The 21,936-nt window shown below is 59.0% G+C and overlaps 1 protein-coding gene across 1 annotated transcript in view; it reads right to left on the bottom strand.

The window, feature by feature from the left end:
* The window catches only part of ABLIM3 (actin binding LIM protein family member 3), a 37,607-nt gene that overhangs the window by 7,229 nt on the left and 8,442 nt on the right, over window positions 1–21,936 (bottom strand). Inside the window, exons 2-8 of the mRNA XM_084215820.1 lie at window positions 6,634–6,771; window positions 4,316–4,499; window positions 4,075–4,187; window positions 1,870–1,996; window positions 1,684–1,777; window positions 751–838; window positions 226–284 (exon numbers count right to left, since the gene is read on the bottom strand). Coding sequence (XP_084071946.1) covers window positions 226–284; window positions 751–838; window positions 1,684–1,777; window positions 1,870–1,996; window positions 4,075–4,187; window positions 4,316–4,499; window positions 6,634–6,771 — 803 coding nt within the window. The remainder of the gene's footprint in view (window positions 1–225; window positions 285–750; window positions 839–1,683; window positions 1,778–1,869; window positions 1,997–4,074; window positions 4,188–4,315; window positions 4,500–6,633; window positions 6,772–21,936) is intronic.

Below are 21,936 nucleotides of genomic sequence, written 5' to 3'. Positions count from 1 at the left end.
GGGAGGGCAGGTGAGGGCAGGGCAAGGAGGGCCCCCTGAGCAGGCAGATTGTTGGCTTGGGACTGAATTTCACTGTCACAGCCCCAGCCACAGCCAGCCACCCTCCTCTGGGCAGCCTCAGGAAGCCACTCCAGGTGTGGGCACTGCCAGAACAGTTCAGAGGGACTCAGGACAATGGCACCTGGGACGTGCCACCTCTCAGATGCCCCTCACCCTGGTGCCTACCTTCAGCTTCTTCTCTGCTCTGGCTGCCTGCTTGCAGATGGGGTGCCACACCTCAGAGCCTGCAGGGCAGCAAAGGGACAGTGCTCACACACTGTCACCCCCTGCCAGGGCCCAGCTAGGTCCCCGTGCCACATCCAGCAGTGCCAGGGGAACGTGCAGGGCAGTGGGGACTGAGTGTCTGTGACAGGGAATGGAACAGGGCAGGGGCCAAACCTCAGCTGGAACAGCAAACTCAGGTGGATTTGGGGCGGCCCAGCCAGTTGCTGCTGGTTAAACTGGGGTGACACCGAGCTGGGGACACCACAACACCCCCATCCTCCGGGCTGGAGTGAGCAGAGATTGGCCCAGGTGCGCAGGGAGAGGAAAAGTTCCCAGCTCAGGGGCAGGGCAGGGCTCATGGAGAGCAGGGATTTCTGACTCAGCAGCTGGAGAGCAGTGGGAGGGGGATCCCTGGCACTGCTGCACACAGAGACTCCTCCAAGTGGCAGGAGGACCCAAAGCCCCAGCCCTGCTGTCACACGTTACCTGTCAGGTACATCTCCTCTCCCTCTGTGAACATCTGGTGGCAGCGCACACATCTGGCACAGGTGGGGTGGTAGTGCTTCCCTCCTGCCTGCGAGGAGAGCAGAGAGGAGCCCTGAGCCAGGCCGGACACGGTGACCTGGCCCTGGCCCCTGTCCCTGAGCGACCTTGCCTGCCCTCACAGTGACCAGGTGAGCAAACTGGGGTGGCCCTGGAGGTCTACACATCCCATGGAGAAACCAGAGAGGGCTTCATCCCCACTGGAAACCTGCTGGGCCAAGAGTCACACCAGGGACTTCTGCTCTCCTCAAAACCTCTCACACCAAGCAGAGCCAGGGGTGCCAGAGCAGCAGGGACAGTGTCCCTGCACAGCTGGCACTCTGGGAATGGCCAACACCCTCTGCAGCCGGCTTGGCACTGACTCTTCCTCCACGGGTCTGAACAAAACCAGCAAATTTGGCCCCAGATGTCACAGCAGGGAAGCAGCAAAGTGTCACTGTAATATTTTCTGAAAAATCCCTGTGCCAGGATTTCTTCTCCTGGGAAGCTGGGAAGGGGATGCTGCAGGGGCTCAGTGCCCACCGGGAGGGCGCAGCAGCCCCGGAGCGGGCTCGGCAGCGGGCAGCAGTGCGGGATGCGTTTCCAAGGCAACAGGAGGCTGCCGGCAGTGGGATGGGCTGGGGAGGGCTGGGGACACCCAGGGCATGGCAGCAGCTGCTGGGGGCCGATCTCCCACAGCCCCAGACGTGTCCCAGCTCCCGCTGTCACTCCCGCTGTGCCCCGAGCTCCGGATCCAAGGGCCGGCTTTGCTCCCCCTCTGCCACCCTCCGGAGGAGCGGCCAGGCTGTGACGGAGCTGCTGCACGGCCCGCAGGGATGGAGGGTGGCACCTGGCACAGCTCCCCGGGGCACGTCCCTGGCACAGCCCCGCACTCACCTCCAGCACGCGGCCACTGATGTAGCGGTCACAGGTCTCGCACTTGATGCCGAACTGGGCGTGGTAGTCGGACTCGCAGTACGGGATGCCATCCCTCGGGAGAGGCATAGAGGGTGAGTGCCAGGTGAGTGCCAGGTGAGTGCCAGGCGAGCCCCTGCCACGCCCCAGCCCCGAGGTGGCACTCACTTGCTGATGTACTCGCCGGTGAGGATGACCCCGCACGTTTGGCACTTGAAGCAGCTGACGTGCCACTGCTTCTCCAGGGCCAGCAGCGACTGGCCCTGCTTGATCTCCTCCTTGCAGCCGGCGCAGTCTGGGGGGACAGGAGGGGACGTGGGCACAGCAGGACACCCCCAGCTGCTGTGGGACAGCCCTGGCAGTGCCCTCCCCCCCAGAGGAAAGCCCTGCCCTGGAGGATGAGCCAGGGATGATGCTGTGTCATATTTTATGAAAAATTTCTTTGCCCAGGATTTTCTCCTGGGAGGCTGAGAAGCCTCAGAGAAAAATGAAAACAATAATTATCTGATTTGCTTCTCCTGTGTTTTGCTGTCTAGCTGTGTTGGGACTCTGGAAGGAGTCACGAGTTTCCATTAGTATCTCTTAGCCTTCTGTCTGTATCCTTTCTCTATTCTTTAGTGTAGTTTAATATAGTACTATTTTATATAATATAGATCAAAAAATAATAAATTAGCCTTCTAAGAACATGGAGTCAGACTCATTCCTTCCTCCTCCGTCTGGGGAGCTCCAAAAATACCACAATGCTGTTACAAACACCCGGCTCCTGAGGCAGCCTCGTGGGGATCATTTCACTGGAATTCTGTCACCTCTGCTTGTCTCCAGCACAGGAAAGCTGGGACCTCGGAGGTACTGCTGGCACCCAGCCACAGCCCTGAGCTGGGCTTCCCTCGGGGTGACCAGCCTGAGCCAGGCCAGCTGGACACCAGGAACAAATTCTTATCTGAATCAGTGACTGGGCACTGGAATGCTCTGCCCAGGGAGGGGCTGGGGTCTGAAACCCTGCCTGGGTTTCAGAGAGCCTGGACGGGGCACCCAGTGCCAGCATTTAGCTGAGGAGGAGCTGCTGGGTCGCAGCTCGGACTCGATGACCTCAGAGGTCTTTTGCAGCCTGGTTTGTCGTGTGCTGGGCTGTGGGAGGGCCCTGCAGGGCTGGCAGGTGCCCAAGGGTGGGAAGTGTCCGGCAGAGGAAGGGCTGTGCTGTCCGGCCGCGCGTCCGGCCCTCCTCCGGCCTCCCTTCCTCCCCTGGCTCCCAGCAGGAAGCACATGGGCCTCGGAGCCCTGACCTTGACTCCTCCTTGTCCTCCCCTCCCCTGGGCTGCAGGGCTGCCTGCAGGGGGTTTTCTTTAACCCTGTCCCTGCCACGGGGGCAGCCAGCCCAGCCCAGGCTGCTCTGTCCCACATCCCTGCCCGGAAGATTTCTGAGCCCTGCACCAAGGCAGGATCTGCTCCCTCCTTCAGGCACGCTGCTCCTGGGGATGCTTTCCCTGGGGAAGGCACCAGCAGCCCGCACTGTTCCCTGCCACCCTGCTGGTGGCACTGCCAGGGCCGGGGAGGGACAGGCTGGGTGTGCCTGCAGCTGCCGTGGATAAGCGTGCTGTCCTCAGGTAACCCCGCACAGCCGCCGGGAAGGGGATGGGGAGGGAGAGGAAGGCGGGAGGGAGGCAGAGCCTGGCTCCAGGCAGCTCCGGGAGCCCACGGAGGAAGATGGGGGAACTCCTGTCCCCTCCATCGAGGGCTGGGGGGAGGGAGGCAGCTTGAGGGGCTCACAGGGGGTCCATCACCACCAACCCTGCCACCACCATGGTGACTGGGTGACAAGGACCACGGGTGACACCCAGTCCTTGCTCTGGCCCTGGCTGCAGGACCCTGTGTCAGGCACTGACCTCCATGGCAGGAAGGGAAGGTTCTCCCAAGCTGGGGTCAAAAGCAAGGCCAAACCCACCCTAAAGAGTTTGTCCATCGCTCCAGCTGACTTTTAGGGGATCGCTGGGGTTCACCAGGGCAAGGGGATGAGCAGAAAACCCCTTTCAGTGCTTGCAGACCCAGCAAGGGACACCAGTGCTGTGACAGCCCCAGGAGCATTCCCAGGGCAGCCACTTGGACACAAGGCAACTGACACAGAGCAAACCCAGCTCCAGAACCTCCCCACGAGCCCAGACAGCTCCTGCCAGGGTGGTGGCACCTGCCCAGGTCACCAACAGGCCAGGGGAGTTTCAAAACCAGCTGCAATCCTGGGTGGAGCCGCAGGACTGCCCCGTCCCTCCTCCCAACCCTCGGCGACACCCTGGCTCTGCAGGGTGACCCCAAACCTGTCCTGTCACCCCTGCAGGGACACGTGGCCCCTCTCTGTGTGCCCAGCACAGCACAACTTACGGCTGGGCCCGTGGATCTTGATGGGCTTGGTGCTGAGGAGGGCCTGGGAGCAGTTCTGGCAGACGCAGTCCTTCCCGCTGAACGTCACCTTGTCTCCGATGGGGAACGGCTTCCTGCAGCCAGCGACACGTGGGGAGGGGTCAGCGGCACCCCCGGGAGCTCCTCCTTCCCTGGGCCAGCAGGGAGCTCGGCAAGGGCCCCTCCAAGGGGACAGCAGCCCTGGGTGGCAGCTGCCACTCACCTGCAGGTGCTGCAGACAAAGCACTTGGGGTGGTAGGTCCTGCCCAGGGCGGAGATGACCTCGCCGGTGATGAAGTCCCCGCAGCTGTCACAGCGGGTCCCGTAGAGCTGCTGGTAGTCGTGGGTGCAGATGTACTCCTGGTTCTTGAAGAAGAAACCCGACTGGGCCAGGTCGCAGCCGCACACTGGGCAGAGGACAGGCAGCCATCACGGCAGGTCCCTCTCCAGCCTCCTGCAGGCATCTCCCAGGGTTTCCTATCCCCCAGGGTTTCCCTCTCCTCCTGCAGGTATCCCCCAGGGTTTCCCTCTCCTCCTGCAGGCTTCTCCCAGGGTTTCCCTTGCCAGCCGAGCTCTGGGGCTCCCACAAGATGTCAGTGTCGGGCTGCGGGATGGGGCCGCTCCCGCAGGGATCCCACAGCCGGCAGGGAGCCCCTGCACTGCAGCGCTCCTGCAGCACGCACGGACACGGGCACCGCCTGGGCATCCCTCCCGGACCTGCTGCGCCTGCCCGGGGCTCAGCCCCTCGGTGGCATGAGGAAGATGAGGCCAGGGCTGGGAGTGCCCCAGGGACAGCTGGGGAGGGGTGTTGTCCCTGCCAGCTCCGAGCTGAGCCACCTGCAGTGCCGGCCATGGAGCCCTGCCCTGATGGGAACAGCTCCTGAGAACACTCAGAGCTCTCCCTGCTCGTTTTTCCATGGGTGTCCAGCCCAGCCTGACTTCCTCCCTGCTGTGGGAAGTGTGGGTGGTGCACAGCCCGTCACAGGAATCCAAGCAGACGTGGCCAGCCCTGGCCTCAGCATCATCTCCCTCCCTCCCACGGCCTCTCCAGCCAGAGGGACCTGCAGAGCAGCAGAGCCTGGCATTGGAGTGGCACAGGGCCCTCCTGGGCACCATGCATGGTGACAGGGTGGGGAGGGGACCACAGAGCGACTGGGCACCCGCTGGCACAGCCCACCCTGGTCTGGGTTTGCCCCTCAGCCCCCTCTGTCCTGTCTCTGCAGCCGTGGGGCAGCCCTGGGGGGCAGGGGACAGCTGGACCTGCTGCTGCAGGGGACAGGGATGCAGCTCCTGCCCTGTGCAGCGTCCCCTGGCCCAGGGGCTCCCTGGAGCTGGGGTGCCCAGCAGGGGAATCTGGGTCTCCCAAACATCCTGTCAGCAATGCAGGGACAGCAGCAGGAAGCAAATGCAAGGTAAAATGAGGCTGCTCTGTGCCCTGTTTGCTGTGGGAACAGCACATCCCATGGCTCACTCCTGTGCCAGCTCCAGGCAGCGGGGCTGGAGCCAGCCAGAGGTGGCAGGAGGTGAGAGCTGTGAGGGAAGGTGAGACAGGAGGATTTCCTCTCATTATTTATTCCCTTTCACTTGGAAATCGGGCAGTGAGCTCTGCCAGGCTCTCCCTGCTGGCTCCTGCTCCCTTTGAAGCTGTCTGAGCTCTTTGTCTGGATGCTCAGCTCCTGCTGGAGCCTCCAGGCTGAGCTGGGATAGGGCAGTGAGCTCAGCACGGGGCCCTGCAGGTGCAAGTCAGCCCTGAGGGCATCCCGGGACAGATCCCCCCTCCCAAAAACCCGGGGCTGCCACCCCCACGGGGGACAGGGCTGCAGCAGGGTGGGGACAGCCTGGGAAGTGTCACCTGCAGCCAAACCCTCTGCTCTGGCAAGAGGGTGACCAGGGGGATGGGGATCATGCTCAGCACAGGGAGCTTGGAAGAGCAGAGGCCTTTAAAGAGCCCTGGAATGGGGAATTTTACAGCCTGCAGAAGCTGGTTGAGAGCAGCTGCTCCAATAAAGGAGCTGAGAGCAGCAGCAGCTCTGCACCGTGAGTTTACAGCCCTGCAGCTCTCCCCTGCTGCTCAGGAGGAGCCAAAGAACCTCTCTGCTGCACTGCTGCCAGCCCTGGGGGGCACCAGGTCCCAGCTGCATGCCATGGGCAGGTGGCAGGGATGCCACAGGGATGTGTCAGCAGGTCCCAGCTCTGTCAGAGATGCTCTGGGCGTCTCCCCACCTCGCTGCCTCTCGGCCAGCCTGGCAGTGCCTCCTCCCCCTGCTCCTCCTCCTGCTCTGGGAGCAGCTGAAGGACACGTTGACCCCTCCCAGGCAGAGATGGGCACATTTGGGACCTGCAGGCTGCTCCAGGGCAGTGACATTGGACATTGGACACCCAGCGGTGACACTGGCGCTGGCATCACTCAGGGCTCTGCCTGCCCTGTGCCACCCATGCCACACCACATCCCCCTGCAGCTGCCATCTCAGTGACCAGGCAGGTCTGTCCCCAGGGCTGTGGCACATCCTGGCCAGGAGCTTTTTGGGGCCCTTGTCCTACCTTGGCAGGTGAAGCAGCGGATGTGGAAGTGGTTGCTCTGCACACGCACGACCTCGCCCTTGCAGGTGTCCCCGCAGCGGTAGCACTGGATGGCAGAGGAGCTGCTCCCAGGGCTGTAGGGGTTCTGCTGGTAGGGAACTGCTGGCAGCAAGGGGGAGAGCAGGGGAGAGGGGAAGGCTCTGTTAGGATTTGGGACACGGCCGGGTGTCACTGCACTGAGCTCAGCCTGGTGGCTGTGACAGGGCCAGGCCAGCACTGAGGGCAAGGGACAGCACGCAGGGATGTCACCGTCACATTTTCTGAAAAATCCCTTCACCAGGATTGTCTCCTGGGAAGCTGAGAAGGCTCAGAGAAAAAGGAAAACAATAATTATCTGATTTACTTCTCCTGTGCTTTGCTGCTCTGGAATGTGTTTGGACATTGTTTACCAACAGGTGAATGCTTGATTGGTTTTGTGTGAATTGTTTTGACTTAATGACCAATCACAGCCAGCTGTGTTGGGACTCTGGAAGCATGATGAGTTTTTCATTATCTTTTAGCCTTCTGTCTGTATCCTTTCTCTATTCTTTAGTATGGTATTCTTTAGTATAATATATATCATAAAATAATAAATTAGCCTTCTAAGAACATGGAGTCAGAGTCATCATTTCCTTCCTTCGTCTGGGAACCCCACAAATACAAGACAGTGACTCTGAGATGGGAGCCCAGCCCCCTCTGGATTTGGGATTTCCCTGCCCCACAAAAGAGGCTCACAGGCCTGCAGTGCCAGAGTCTGTGCAGGGCAGCCTGTCCCTGCATGGACAGCCAGGTGACAGCATCGCCCCAGAGCTCTCCAGGTGCTCTCCTGTCCCCAGAGCAGGTGCAGGGGACACTGCAGGGACAGCCCCCACCGCTGTGCCAGCCCTGCTGGTGCTGATCCTGAGCAAGCTCTGAGCTGGCAGCAGCTCAGGAAGGAGCTGCTGGGGTTTTGGAGCCTCCACTTGTCTGCTTAGGAACTGGAGGAAGGAGACATTTGTCAAGGAGCTTTCAAACACCGCAGCAATGGAGTGCCTGGCCCTGGTGGGGCTGTCACCTCCTCAGCAGGGAGAGCAGCCTGGCCCCACGGCTCCTTCCAGAGAGGAGAGGTTCTGGGAGGAGCTGGGGGCTGCAGGGAGGGCAGGTCAGGGCAGGAGCTGAATTCCTCCTGCTGCAGACACTGCTGGGACTCACCTCCCCTCCTCGCCCCTCTGGGACACCACACAGGCGATGCCCAGCAGCCTCACCCCATGCTCCAGGGTGAAACCCTCCTGCCCTGTACTGATCCTTCTGCTGTCTCAAGGCAATTCCCAAACACCCAGAGAAAACAGAGCAATTCCTGCTCTCCCTGCCCCTCCCAGGAGTGCTGGGGCTGGGCAGGAGCTCCAGCCAGGCTGACACCACGCCAAGCACCACAGGATTTATTTGCTGTAAGATTTCCGACAGGGAGTCACAATCTGGGCAGGTCAAGCAGCAAAAAGAAGGATTTCAATGGGCCAGAGCTTTTCTGACCCAGGGCTGAACTGCATTCCCAGGAAGCAGAGAAGCAGCTGATTGAAAGCCAGCCTGTGAAGTCCCTGCAGAGCAGGGGAGAAGGGGCACAGGACAGAGGAGATCACTCATCAGAGGCTCCTCGCTCACCGAGGGGCAGATCAAGTGACAGGGAACAGAAACAGCCCATTATCAGCTTCAAAAGCCGAGCAAGAGAAGTCAAAATGACATTGAGACTGTGGCACAGTAAAATCCCGTTCCCTGTGCCAAGTGACCAGAGCCACAGGGGCTGAACCCCCTGGAGCACAGCTCCATCCCTGGAGCTGCTGGAATGGGCTGTGAGGAAGCTCCCAGTGCCTCCTGCACAGCTCAGACCCAGCCTTGACTTCCAGGAGCCGCCGGGATTTCCCTTCCCTGCAAGCCCAGAGCTCTCAGAGGTACCTGAGGCACTAAAGGACACCAAGCACCAGCAGAGGAGTGACAAGGCCTGGAGCTAGCCCAGCAGAGACTAATTAGTCTAGGCCTAAATCACTTTGAGGTCCCAAAGAAAAGGAAGGGAGCAGGGAACCCCCACCCAAGAGACAGCAGCCCTGGGAACAGGGATGCAGCACCTCCTGTGATAGTTACTGGTGTAATGGGTGCCCAGGAGCTCTGCAGCTGCCTGAGGGGACCAAGAGGATTTCCCAAGGCTGGAATAAATCAGGGATCTTCTCTGCAGGGGTCTCCAGCAGAGCAAGAGTTACAGAGCTGAGCCTTCCTCCCACGCACCCACAGCTCACACCCTGGCCCAGAATGAAGCCAAGCCCTGGGACACAGCCATGGAAATCCACAAAGCTGGGAGAGGAGAGCAGGACAGAGGCAGGGGGGGAAGCCAGGAATTCATCCACACTGAAACATTCACAACACAGAAAGGGGGGAGACCAAAATAATAATAATAATAATAATAATAATAATAATAATAATAATAATAATAATAATAATAATAATAATAATAATAATAATCTGTGTTGGATCACACAGACATCACTTAGTGCGGGCTCCTGGTCTCCAGGGAAAAACTTCCTGGTGTCCATAGCAACACATCCAAGCCCTCGCTGGTCTGATGGGAGGAAGGCAGAGGAAAAGGAGCTGAGAATGGCAAAGATGCTTTTTAGCTGTGCACCAGAGCTGGCTCTGAGCCACCACTGCTGGCTGTGCCCGTGGGGACGGGTCAGGACCCGGCTCAGGGCACCCTCACCCTCCTGCTCTGCCCAGCGCTGCCCAAAGCTCCCTGATTTGTGCTTAACCCCCAGGCCAGGCTGGAATTGTGTCCAGGAACATTGGTGCATTGTGTGCCTGTGTGGCAGGCAGCAGCTGCCCGCCTCGTGGCCCCGTGCAGGAAGTATTACACATCCCAGAGCCCCCAGCACAGGGCCAGCTGAGCGGGGCAAAGCTCATTACACCAAATAATCCCCTAATAATGTAAGTAGCATTAGTGGCCTCGCAGGCTGGGATACAGCAGCCCTGCAGAGGGGGTGGGAGCTGCCCAAGGAATGCCATAATCTGCCCCCACTTTGCTCAGAGCTGCTTTGGGCCAACAAATCACGGGTTCGTGCTCTGCTCTCAGTGCAAAACACGCCCAGGGCCGGGCTCCTGTGGGGCTGTGCCCGTGTCCTGGCTGGTTCCTGTGGGCTCTGGGTACAGCCAGGCAGGGAGCTGCCACGGGGCTGCGTGGGCACTCGACAGATTTGCCAGTGATCCGGATTAAGGTGGCACCTCCGGTCAGGGATTGCTGCCCCGGGGTCAGGCAGCGGTGCCCGTGCCCAGCCAGTGTGTGACCTGGGCAGGGGACAGCCCCCAGACACCCCCTGGGACACAGGGGACAGCCCCAAACATCCCCCAGGGCACAGGGGACAGCCCCAAACACCCCCCAGGGCACAGGGGACAGCCAGTGTGTGACCTGGGCAGGGGACAGCCCCCAAACACCCCCAGGAGGGCACAGGGACCCTGCCCAAGGGCTGCTGAGCTCACAATCTGCAGCTCCCCTGTGCAGTGCCCTCCTTGGCTTCAGGAGGGTCAAAGACCTTGTTTGCTTTCCTGTGCTCTTCCTGCTTCGTGTCCAGCCCTCCAGCAGGATGGGGAAATGCTGAACCTCTGGAACACTCTGAGCACTTCAGGAGTGGGAGGAAAACTGGGGATAATTTCCATTTGGAGGGGTTGCTGCTCGCCACCAACACAAATAGCAGGGCACAACAAGCTCAGAACAAGCTCCTCCAGCAGCTTGGGTCCCCCCAGGCAGCCCCACATACCCGAGAACAGCAAACCAGGAGCAGCTTTGCCTGAGCACCCAGAGGCATTTGTAAAGATCCATCCCCCCTTCCTTACAGGGACCAGAGCAGGTGATTCCCCTTTCCCACCTATTTCCCTCCTCCAGCCCATTGGCTCTCCAGAAAGGTCTGTCAGGGACAAACTGCTCCAGGTGGGGTTTGGATCATTATCCACAGGGAACTGGAAATTCCCACCCAGCCCTGCTGCCAGCACGTTTGTGTCACAGCATCTCCACAGGAAGATGGGCATGCCTGGCTTAATTAACAGTAATTAACATTTACACAATGCTGGGAGAGCCACAGGTGAAGGGGACTGTGGCAAAGCAAAGCATTCATCCTGAAATTAATAAGGAAAGGCAGTGCCACCATGGGAGACTGAGTTTGGTGGGTGCCAGGGGGGATGCAGGCACTGAGAGCTGGCACCTGCAGCAAAGGGGTGCCAGCATGGGATGGATCCAGCCCTGGAGGGTGGAGAGGGGTGGCTGTCACCGTGGGATGGATCCAGCCCTGGAGGGTGGAGGGAGGGGTGGCTGTCACCGTGGGATGGATCCAGCCCCTGCAATGCTGGATGTCAGTGGGATGCTGACAGATGATGCTGGCAGGAATCTCCACAGCTCCGTGGGGCTGAACTCCCTTCCAGCAGCTTCCCAGTGCTTCCCAGTGCCTCCCAGTGCAGCCTGGCACCGAGCAGTGCCCACCCCATCCCTGCAGGCTCCCTGAGGCTGGAAATCCTCTTCTCAGACCCTCCTGCGAGTGGTGGCACCAGCGCAGCACAGGCGGGGGTGGGATGCGGGGAGGGCGAGGAAAGTGGGCACTCCCGGTGGGAATTGCCGGTTGGCACTCCCGGTGTGCATTGCCGGTGGGAATTCCCGGCGCGCAATCCCGGTGCGCACTCCCGGTTTGTATTCCCGGTGGGAATTCCCGGCGGGCACGGCTGGCACTCCCCGGGAAGGGCCGGTTCCAGGCTCCGGGGCTGGCAGAGGAGCGGGGCTGGGGGGGCTCAGGAAGAGGAAGCCCAGCCCCGGGGCTCAGGAGGGGCAGTGAGTGTCCAGGAAGGAATTTGGCTGGAAGCGCTGGAGCTCAGGGAGAGGCCGGGCGGAGGCAGCGGGGATGGGACACATCGAGCCGGTCTGGGGGCACACAGCGAGGCCAAAAAAACCTTCTGCTGGGATTGGGGACAAGGAGGGGACACTGCAGTGCTGGGGAAGATGAAACAGGAAAGCCTTATAAATATGATTGCCTGGCAAAAGATTTGGAGAATATAGAAACTATAAGAGAGATTGAAATGAAAGCAGCTTTGAGGTACCTCAGTTACTGAACACCTGGAAAACAATGGTATGGCTGGCTGAAGGTGATCCCCTTGTGATGGAACAACACCCTCTGCTTGCAGGCAGCTCCAAGGGGCAGAGCTGACCCCACTGGCTTGGCAGAAGGGGCCCAAAGAGGAGTTTTGGGGTTTAAAATGGAACACAGCATGGTAATGTAATGATTCTTACAGGCTGTATGTAAATGCTGTAGGATTTGTATCTTGGACTAGATTGGTCAGTGAGAATTAGAATATTCAGCACAGAAGAAGATTTATTGTATTGGAACGGGAACATTGCACCCTCTCACTCCCTCTCTCTCTCATCCTCTCTCTCCCTCTCTTCTCTCAGTCCTGCTCCAGCTGTGGCTGCCAGCTCCAGGCAGGTCCCTGCACTTGGCCCTTTGCAATAACCCACAACTTCCACGACCTGGCTCCAGAGGTCTCTCATCTCCATCCATCCTGACCCCCCTGAGCCCCGACACTCCCGCACTGCAGCAGCCTGCACCCACACCCTGCAGGGCACCCGGCGGCTCCAGGGCTGAGGATTTCCCCCCAGGCTGAGCTGAGCCGGTCCCAGGGTGCTGGGGAGGAAGGGTGGGAGCTCCAGGGCCACGGGATGTGGGTTTTTCTCATCAGCAGCGGGGCCAAAGGCTCCTGCCTGCTGTGCTGCCCTGCCAGGGCTTGGCTGCAGCCCCAAGAACGCCCTGGAAGGAAGGGGAGGATGGGCTGGCAGGAGGATGATGCCGTTCCTCGGGCTGTGCCCCGTGGGGCTGCCCCGAGCCTGGCATGAGGGAATGTGCCTGCTCCAGACACAAATCACAATTAGCCAGGCTGGAAAAGACCTCTGAGTGTTTTCTGAGCCAGCCCAGGTCCCTGCTGAGCAGGGGACACTGGGGGTGCCCAGCAGCACAGAGCTGGGTGAGGGAGCCAGGAAAGGCTCAGCCAAACCCCTGGGATGAAGGAAGGGCTCAGCAGCACAGAGCTGGGTGAGGGAGCCAGGAAAGGTTCAGCCAAACCTCTGAGATGAAGGAAGGGCTCAGTAGTTGGGGTGCTCAGCTCCGGAGGTGAACTGAGCCCTGCACGGCCACCTCAGTGCTCAGGCGCTGCTTCCATGGAGCTCCCACAGATAAAATCCATTTCCATCAAGGAGAAAATGCCACCTTTACCTCTGGACAAAAGATTTTCTCTCCTGATCCTTCTGCCCAGTAAAGTCCAGAAGCATCACGTGGTTCCTTATTTATTTTTAGGCTGAGGAGGGCCGAGTGCTCCTGGTGGGCTGAGGGCAGGTGCCAGGGCTCTGCAGTGGGACAGTCTGAGCCTGGCTGCCCCTCCTCTGCTGGCACTGAATCCCTGAGGCTGGACAGTGGCCTGGGGGCTGCTCCCAAACCTGTCAGTCAGCTCAGAGTGTACTCCAGGCAGGATTAGAAGCCCCTCCAGCCCATGCCAGCCTCTCCTGGCTCCCAGGAAAAGCCATCTGTGGCTTACAGCTAAAAACCCTCCCCTGTCACAGCTCCTAATCCAGCCCTAGGCTCCCCTAATTAGATCAGCACCAATTATTGCCGCCACCTGGCTCACACTGGCCCCTTGCCCCTGACTGCTGCCACTCCCTGGGTGGGACACAGGACACAGAGGAGCCCTGGGTGACGTGAGGGTGGCACCAGGGAGCTGGAGTGGCAGTGCCACCATGGCAGAGGGCACGGGGCTGGGCAGGCTGGGCCAGCACTGGCACCACACCAGGAGGGAGCAGGGAGGGAACCCCCCGAGCTGGGAGCTGGGGCAGGACTGCAGGGAGTGTGGCTGGATGCCACAGGTGCCCAAAGAGGTGCCAGAGCACGGTGAGGGCACAGCAGGACATTGTGCCAGGGTGGGAGCTGGGTCACACGGGGACACGCTAGGAGGGAGGTCAGAAACACACAGAGGAGACAAAGGAGGGAAGGAGACAAGGAAAAAACCAAGGGGATAGAAGGAAAACAAGAAAAAAAACTTAAAAAAAAAAAAAAAATGCCAGAGCCCTGCCTGCAGAGCAGAATTTGCTTCTGGCTGCATTTGTGGAAATTATTCTCCAAATGAGAGGAGGAAGCTGTGATTGTCTCCCCAGGCTGACCTGCCTGCAGGATGTTCACATCCCACACAGGCAGGGCTGGAATGTGCCAGGGACACCCCAAAACCCCCCTGGGGCTCAGAGCTGGCACCTCCTGCCTGCAGGAACCCCCAGCCCCATCCCAGCAGCACCTCGGGTGTCCTGAGGGATCTGGGATCAGATGGAAGCGCTGAGTGCTGCTGGGATCTTCCCAGATTTCCAGGAAAAAGAGGGGAAAGTTGTATTCCTCGTTCTCAGAGCTGCGGGGAGATTTGATGACCTGAGTGCAGACAACAGGAAGGAACAGCAGGGCTGTGAGCCTGCCCAGGCTGCCCCTGGGCTGGGCAGGGCCAGGAACACACTGCATCCCGGGAATCCCACTGCACCCCTGGGCTCCACTGTGTCCTGGGAATCCCACTGCATCCCAGGGGCTCCACTGTGTCCTGAGAATTCCACTGCATCCCAGGAGCTCCTCTAAATCCCAGGAATTCCCCTGTATCCCAGGAATCCCACTGCATCCCTGGGCTCCACTGTGTCCTGAGAATTCCACTGCATCCCAGGAATCCCACTGCATCCCAGGAGTTCCTCTAAATCCCAGGAATTCCCCTGCATCCCAGGAGCTCCCCTGCAGGGTGGTCTCAAGGGACACACCCCCCTGGCAGCAGGCACTGGCCCAGGTCCATCTCCTGCCCTGGATTTGGTTCCTGAGCTGTGCCAAGGCAGCTGAGCCAGCCAGAGCAGGAGGGTGGCCTTGCCTGAGGCTGACCCAGCCCCCAGGATTTCAGCTGTTTGCAGCTCCAGCTGGGCTGCACAGGTTTTGGGGGGTCCAGGCAAGGGGCTGCACTCGGGTCCTAAAGCCGAGGGATGTGAGGAGTAAAGAATGCAAACTCGAGGTGCTGGCCAAAAGCTGAACAGCCTGAGCTCATCCTTTGCTGGGGCCAGGTTTCCTGCTGAGCAGGGGCTGTGTTCAGTGCTGGGACACAGTCCTGGCTGTGTGGGAGTGCAGGGAGCCCGGGGGGACTGTCCCTGGCTGCCAAAGCCAGCCCAGCATCGGTCTGGGCCAGCCGGAGCACCAGGGACCCATCCCAGCTGAAAACCCCCCAAAACCCCAGAGAGAAAGCAGCAAAGGGGCTGTCTGAGGAAGGGGAAAGGCAAAGGAGCTGTCAGATGTGGCATCTCCTGCTGGGCACCGTGCAGGCAGTGCCAGGGTGGCCAGGACAGGAGGTGACACAATGGAAACATTCATTGCTGCTCACATGAGCACCCGGAGACAGGCAGGACAGAAAGGAGATTATTGCTGGCTGCTGCAGGAGGGATTTGCTGTTTGCTGCTGCTGTGTTTTTGTGTCTGCAGCTTCCCGTGTGGAAATGCTCTTTCCCTTTCACCTCCACCCACCAGCCCTGTGGATTTCGGGGCCGTTTCCCAAACATATGGCACATCCATCAGAGACATAAAGGCAGCTATTTTTAAAATATTACAAAAGAAAAGCCAGGAGCTGACATTTTTTTTAAACTAGGCCAGCCTCTGAGAGAGGGAGAAATGTGGGGATTTAGGATTTTCTCTGCCAGATCAGAGCAGCAGCCCCGTGGGATGAGGCAGAGCCTGGCTGGCACCTCGCCACCCTGCAGCAGACTGTTGCTTCCAGAGTCTGGGAGCACTTTTGGGAGAGGATCTGCCTCCTCTGTCCCTGCCTGCACCTCCAGGAGGCTGAACCCAGCCCTGCTGAGGTGCAGAGCTCCAGAGCAGAGTGCTCTGAGCTCCCTCCTCCCTGGTTCCCCTGGGGCTTGAGAACCTCCTGGATTCCCCCACTGATCTCTGCGTGTGCCCAGTGTGATATATGTTACAATATATATTATATTATATTATTATATTATATCTACAATAATTTGTGCTAAAGGAAATTAAAACCACAGCACTTTGTGTGCCAAGGCAGTGTTGGGCAGCAAGCAGCAGTAGTAACATCACTATGTGATAAAGAATGGAGATTCCAACACCAGGAGGACACTGGCTCCAGGGATGGACATTTCAAGGGATTTTTCACCTGACAAGACCCCAGCAGGAGGCATTTGATAGGCATCATCAGAAGTTTATCCCAGGAAGTTTTCACCTGACAGAATTCCAGGAATTATCCACCAGGAAACATGGCAGCAAGAAAGAAAAAACTACAACAATATGCTAAAATATGTTAAAGAGCCCCTTTGAGAGCCCAAAGGACTGGACAAAACAGTTCCCTTAGAAATGACATTTGGGGACATGACAGGGACTTTGGTGTGATAGAGACCAAATCCTGACTCTCCCCAACCCTGGCTCAGAGTCAAAGACACTTGTGGCTTTTTCCAAATTTATACTTTGATAATTTAATAAATTTCCTTAATTATTAAATTGGAGTATTCATTTGTAACAGCCAGCATCATTTATCTGCCAGGCAGACAAACTCTTGCCTGTTTTCCAAAGCCAGGGCTCCTCCAGGTCTCTTCTCCCTTCTGCAGAGTGCAGAGCACTCCCTTGTTTTATTTTAAACCCTATTCCTGTCGGCATTGTAACTCCAACCTGGGAGACTGCGTCAGAGCCAGGGAATGAGGGGTGGTGGATTTGCTATTTTTAACTCTTTCTACTCCGGGGAGCCAGCTGAAATCAAATCCCCATCCAGAGGCACTGTATGGATATTAATGCAACGAGATGGGAATTTGGGCTGGGGGTGACAGCTGGCAAAGCAAGCCCTGGCGTCACCGAGGGGACAATGTCCCCAGAAATAGGCTGCAGGGCAGGGATATTTGTTACAGAGCCCTCTCAATGCCACCAGCACCGAGCAGCAGCCCCCAGGCAGTCCCATTCCAGGGGATGAGTTACAGCTGGGGCTGGGGGCAGAGCTCCAGCAGGAACTTCCCTGGCTGGCTCCAGATTCCTCCAAGTGCTCCCAGAGCCTGGAAGGAGCTGCTGGAACAACTGGGAGCTCTGTCAGACCTGGGGTGCACAGGGAGGGCACTGCCACCTCCCCCTGGAGCCCTCCTGAGCCAAACTCCTACAGATTATGGGGCTGGGAGAGATGAAATCCATTCCTGCAGCCCCCCACCACAGAGCAACCCCAAAACCCTGCAGAGCCCTCAGAGGGGAGCTGAGAGAGCCCGGGGGCCCTGCAAACCCTGGATCCTCCTCTGCTGTCATCCCCTCCCTAATGCTGTCACAGCAGCAAATGGAGCCTCTCAGTGGCCCTAAAGAGATTGTGCCCACCCCCAGGGGTTCCTTGGGGACACCTGGCCTGGCAGGTGGGGGCACAGGTGGGGGCACAGGGACATGCCAGGGACAGCCCCGTGGCCACACAGAATGGTTTGGGTTGGAAAAGATCCCCAAGGCCAGCGAGCCCAGGCTGTGCCCAGTGCCCACCTTGTGTCCCCAACCTATAGACTGCCACCTGTGCCCCATCCCCACCTTGTCCCCAGCCCAGGGCATTGAGTGCCACCTCCAGCCCTCCCTGGACAGCTCCAGGGCTGGGCACTCCTCCTGTGGTGTCTCAGGCCCCACGAGCAGTGCAGGACCTCAGGAGGGTCCTGGAGACCCCCCCATTCCCTGCCCATCCTCAGTGCTGGGGTAGAACCCCCTGGCACTGCCAGGTGGGGTGACAGGTTGTGACAAGTGACAGCGCCCGAGGCCTCTCTGAGCACCTGGCAGAGGTGGAAGGTGGGCTCAGAGGGTGGGGACACCCTGCAGGGAGGAGGTGACCAGCAGGACAAGGTGCCCAGGGAGCTGGGCTGGGCTGGGTTCCCCAGGTGGGACCCCAGGGAGGAGCAGGGCTGCTCTGGGATGCTCTGCCTTGGCAAACCCCACTCTGCTTTCAGGCTGCCTGAAAACCAGGGCTGAGCTTGCACAGCCCCAGACATCTGCCCCAGGCAAGCAGCAGCACACAGGCACAAGCAAATTTGGCAACTTGATGCCTGTTAAATGTGCATTTAATTGAGATTTATAGGGGAACTTGCAATAGCAATTGATTATCAAAATCAGATTATTTATGGAGGTTTAGCAGCTATACAGGAGATTAATGCTGGTTGCAGAATAAATCCTCAGTAAATGTATGTTTCCCCAGTAATCAGCTAATAACACATCAACCTAATTATCTCCTGAAAGGGGCCCAGCAATTCTGACACACTCTGCAAGGAGATATTGTCAGCTGCAAATCGCCACCAGAAGGCCACAAGCAGCTCTGCCTCCACACCCCAGGGACTCCCCGGGCTGCTGCAGCTCCTCTGTTTTCCTCAACTAGTGTTTGCTCATTAAAAAAATATTTACTGAAGGTTTTATTGGCATGTTAGTGGCAGCAGTGAGGCTGTGCCACGCAGCCAGCCCCGCACCCCAGCCCTACCCTGGGCTGCTCAGGGCCACCCCACGCTGCCCCCTCCCCTCCCCAGAGGCAGGATGTGCCACAGGGATGTCCCCAGGGAATCCCGTCCCCGGGAGGGGCAGGAGGGTGCCCTGCCTCTGCCATGGAGGAGCACTGCTGTGGGATGCAGAGATGCTCTGGCAGTCGCCATGGCAACCCCAGTACACAGCCAGGAGAACAAAGCTGCCAGCAGAGAAACGGCAGAAGGGAAGAGAAAAGGAAGGTGGGAAAAGGGTGGAAGGAAAAAAAAAAAAGCAGGAAAAGCAAAAAGCCATGGAGCAAAGAGTGGGGCAGGAGGGAGGCATGGGGAGGGAAATGAGCAGTGGTGGAGGGTGGAGGCTGCTCCCCTTGGGATGACCTTCACACAGCCACCCTCTGAGTGCACCACTGAGACATTTTCTGTCTCCTTCCACTGTCCCAGCAGAGGAGCCCTCCAGGACAGGGCCTGTCCCCCTGGCAGTGGGACTGTCCCACGGTGGTGCAGGAGGTGACAGTGCTAGAGACCCCAGAGGAGCCCTGAGGCAGCTCAGAGACCCTGGAGGATGGAGGGAGGGATGGAGGCAGGGACCAGGTGATTCAGCACCTTCCCCTGTCCCAGCACAGATGGGCTGGCTCAGCTTTGGGGCACAGCACAGCTCACACATCACAGCAGCTCAGGGCTCTCCCACCCTGCCCCAGTTTTGGCTCCAGGCACATTTCTCTGCCCAGCTGTGCCAGCTCCTTGTCCTGCTGCTTCCCAAGTGGAGCAGAGCTGCCTGAGCCCCCTAAAAGGCATTGTAGGGGTCAGACCATGAACAATAACCAGTCTCAAAGGCACAGCAGTGGCTGGTTGTGAGAGGAGCCTGGGACCAGGGGAAAACAAAGTCCAGGATAATTCCTGCATGGCTTAGGGCTCCCCTGAACCCCAGAGCAGGGCCAGGGTGGGAGGCAGAGGTGCAGCCACCAATCCCTTGTGCAGCAAGAACACATCCACACTCTCCACTCTTGCTTCTCCCCCCCACTTCAGAGGCAGAGAATCCAAAACCAGATGTCAGGGTTTGGGTCAGAAAGCAGCAGCTCCAACCTCTCTCAGCAGGAATGGAAAATAACATCCCACTTGGCTGTTTATCCTAAAGAAATAACAAATCCAGAGGGAAGATCCCCTCTGCAGAGCAGCCCTGCCTGCAGCTGAGCAGGAATCAGACACAGCCTCTTGCTGTGAGAACAAGAATGGGCACCCAGAGAGCTGGAGGAGGTCACAGGTACATGGAAGCCTGGCAGGAATGGCAGAAAACCAGAGAAAACACCCAGAAAAGGGACTGGTGAAGCAGCTCAGCCATTTTAGCTCAGAGGAGATAAAAGGAACCACTGAGGTGAGTGGCACAGGTGCCAAGGAGCTGCTGGAGCAGGGATGGGCACCCAGGAAGCTGCTGCAGTGGGAGAGGAATCTCCACCAGTAAAACCACACCTCTGCACCAGTGTGACCCTCCCGAGGGGGCTCCACACCCCCAGCCCCATGCTGAGCCTCAGCTGGGGCACGTGGGGCTGCCCAGCAAGAGGTGCCAACAGGGCAGGGCCACACCTGGCTGGGGATGGGAGGGACGTGGCAGGACAGGCACACCTTGAACAGTGAACCCCCCTGGGCACACGAGGGGCTGGGCACAGATGGGATTCACAGAATTCACAGAATCACTGGATTGGAAGAGACCTTCAAGATCATCAAGTCCAACACAGCCCCAACACCTCACCCAAACCCTAGCACCCAGTGCCACATCCAGGCTTTGTTAAACACACCCAGGGATGGGGACTCCACCACCTCCCCGGGCAGAACATTCCAGAACTTGATCACCCTTTCTGTGAAAAGCTTTTCCCTGGTATCCAAGCTGTATTTCCCTTGGTGCAGCTCGAGGCTGTGTGCTCTGGTTGTGTCAGTGCTGCTGGAGACAGAGCCCAGCCCCAGCTGAGCACAGGCACCTTTCAGGAGCTGTGCAGGGTGATGAGGGCACCCCTGAGCCTCCTTTTCTCCAGGCTGAGCACCCCCAGCTGCTGACACTTCACATGGAGCTCAGAGCTCTGTACCAGTGCAGAGCCTGGAAAATAGGAAAGCTCAAGCCTAAAGCATCACTCCCTCCTGGCAGGGTGGGTTTAGCCCTCTCCATCCCACCTCTCCATGTGGAAACAAATCCATCTGTGGACAGGGGAGCACCAGAGACCCCCTGAACGCGAGCTGCGGGCACAGGATCTGGAGCATTCCTCGTTAACAAACCCATTCATGCAGCTCAGCTCGCCCAGGCCGAGGGCACGGCTGCCTTCCCCGCTGAGATGTCCCTCCCAAGCCGAAGCGACAGTCTGTCCCCAAGAGCCTCTGGATGCCACTTCACCCAGCTCCTCATTAGCGACAATTAACGGGCAATCAATGGGCCCGGCAGAGCCGGCACTTTCCGGGAACAAGTCCCCTTTCAGCTGGGGGGGTGAAATGAGCGTGGGCTTTGTTTTGCTTTTGGATTAAGCGAGCCAAAACCTGCCTGCCCGGGAACAGAACTGTGTCCCAAACCGGAGCCTTGCTGCCACCTGAGCAGCCCAGCAGGCAGAGAGGGCTGGGGTCCCTCTGGACACCCAGGGGATGCTCCCAGCCAAGGGCAGGCAAGGTGGGAGCGGGGACCCGGGGTAGAACCATGGAATGGTTTGGGTTGGAAGGGACCTTAAAACTCATCTCATTCCACCCTCTGCCATGGGCAGAGACACCTCCCACTGTCCCAGGAGATCCAAGCCCCGTCCAGCCTGGCCTTGGGCACTGCCAGGGATCCAGGGGCAGCCCCAGCAGCTTTGGGCACCCTGTGCCAGGGCTGCCCACCCTGCCAGGGAACAATTCCTTCCCAATATCACATCTAACCTCACTCCCTGGCAGTGGGAAGCCATGCCACTCCATCCCCTGGAAACTGTCTCTCTCCACATCCCTTGCAGGCTCCCTCCAGGCACTGGAAGGCCACAACTGGGTGATCCCAGAGCTTCTCTCCTCCAGGCTGGACACCCCCAGGTCTCTCAGGCTTCCCTGTGCTGGGAGCCCAGAGCAGGATGCAGCCCTGCAGGTGGGGAGGGGGATGGACACTCCCCAGCCAGGAGGGTGCTGCTCTCCCAGGTCCAGGCAGGGTCTCTGCAGCTCCACTATTCCCTGCAGGTGGGCACTGCTAACCCTCCACAGCCTCTGCTTCCCTGGGCTCCTGTCTAGCTGAGGGAGGGAAAAAAAGATTAAAAAGCCAAGAAAGCCAAGGGAGACGGCCTGGATGTGACAGGCTGGTGGCTGTGACACAGGAGCCTCGTTAACAGCATTTTTCCCCTGCAGTTGGAGCAGGGGCAAAGGCAAGGAGAGTTTCCCAGCTGCCTGCACCAAACCAAGGCTCCTGCACAGGGCTTTTCCTGCCAGGGGCAGAGCTGGGCTGGGCAGTGGCACCCCAAGGGTTCAGCTGATGGCTCCTGCCACATCCCCAGGATGGGAAACTCCTGTCACCCCTCCAGCCACCCTTCCTGCAGCTCAAGGGGAGCATCTCAGCACGCTGTGCCTGAGGTTGGGGGGGTTCCCATCCCAAAGAGAGCTCACAGTGCCTCGTGCCACCGCACACTGGGGCTGCAGTCCGGGCCAGCCTGGGGACAAGAGGGGATGTGGGGATCAGCAGTGGCCACAGCAGACTCCAGCAGATCTCTCAGCTGACTAAGAGCCCTTTGTGCCCAGTGGCTGTGCTGTACCAAGAGA

This window comes from Fringilla coelebs, assembly GCF_963513975.1.
Source record: "Fringilla coelebs genome assembly, chromosome: 15".
NCBI lineage: Eukaryota > Metazoa > Chordata > Aves > Passeriformes > Fringillidae > Fringilla > Fringilla coelebs.
The sequence above is the reverse complement of the archived record's forward strand: the minus strand, read 5'-3'. Positions and strand labels throughout refer to the sequence as shown.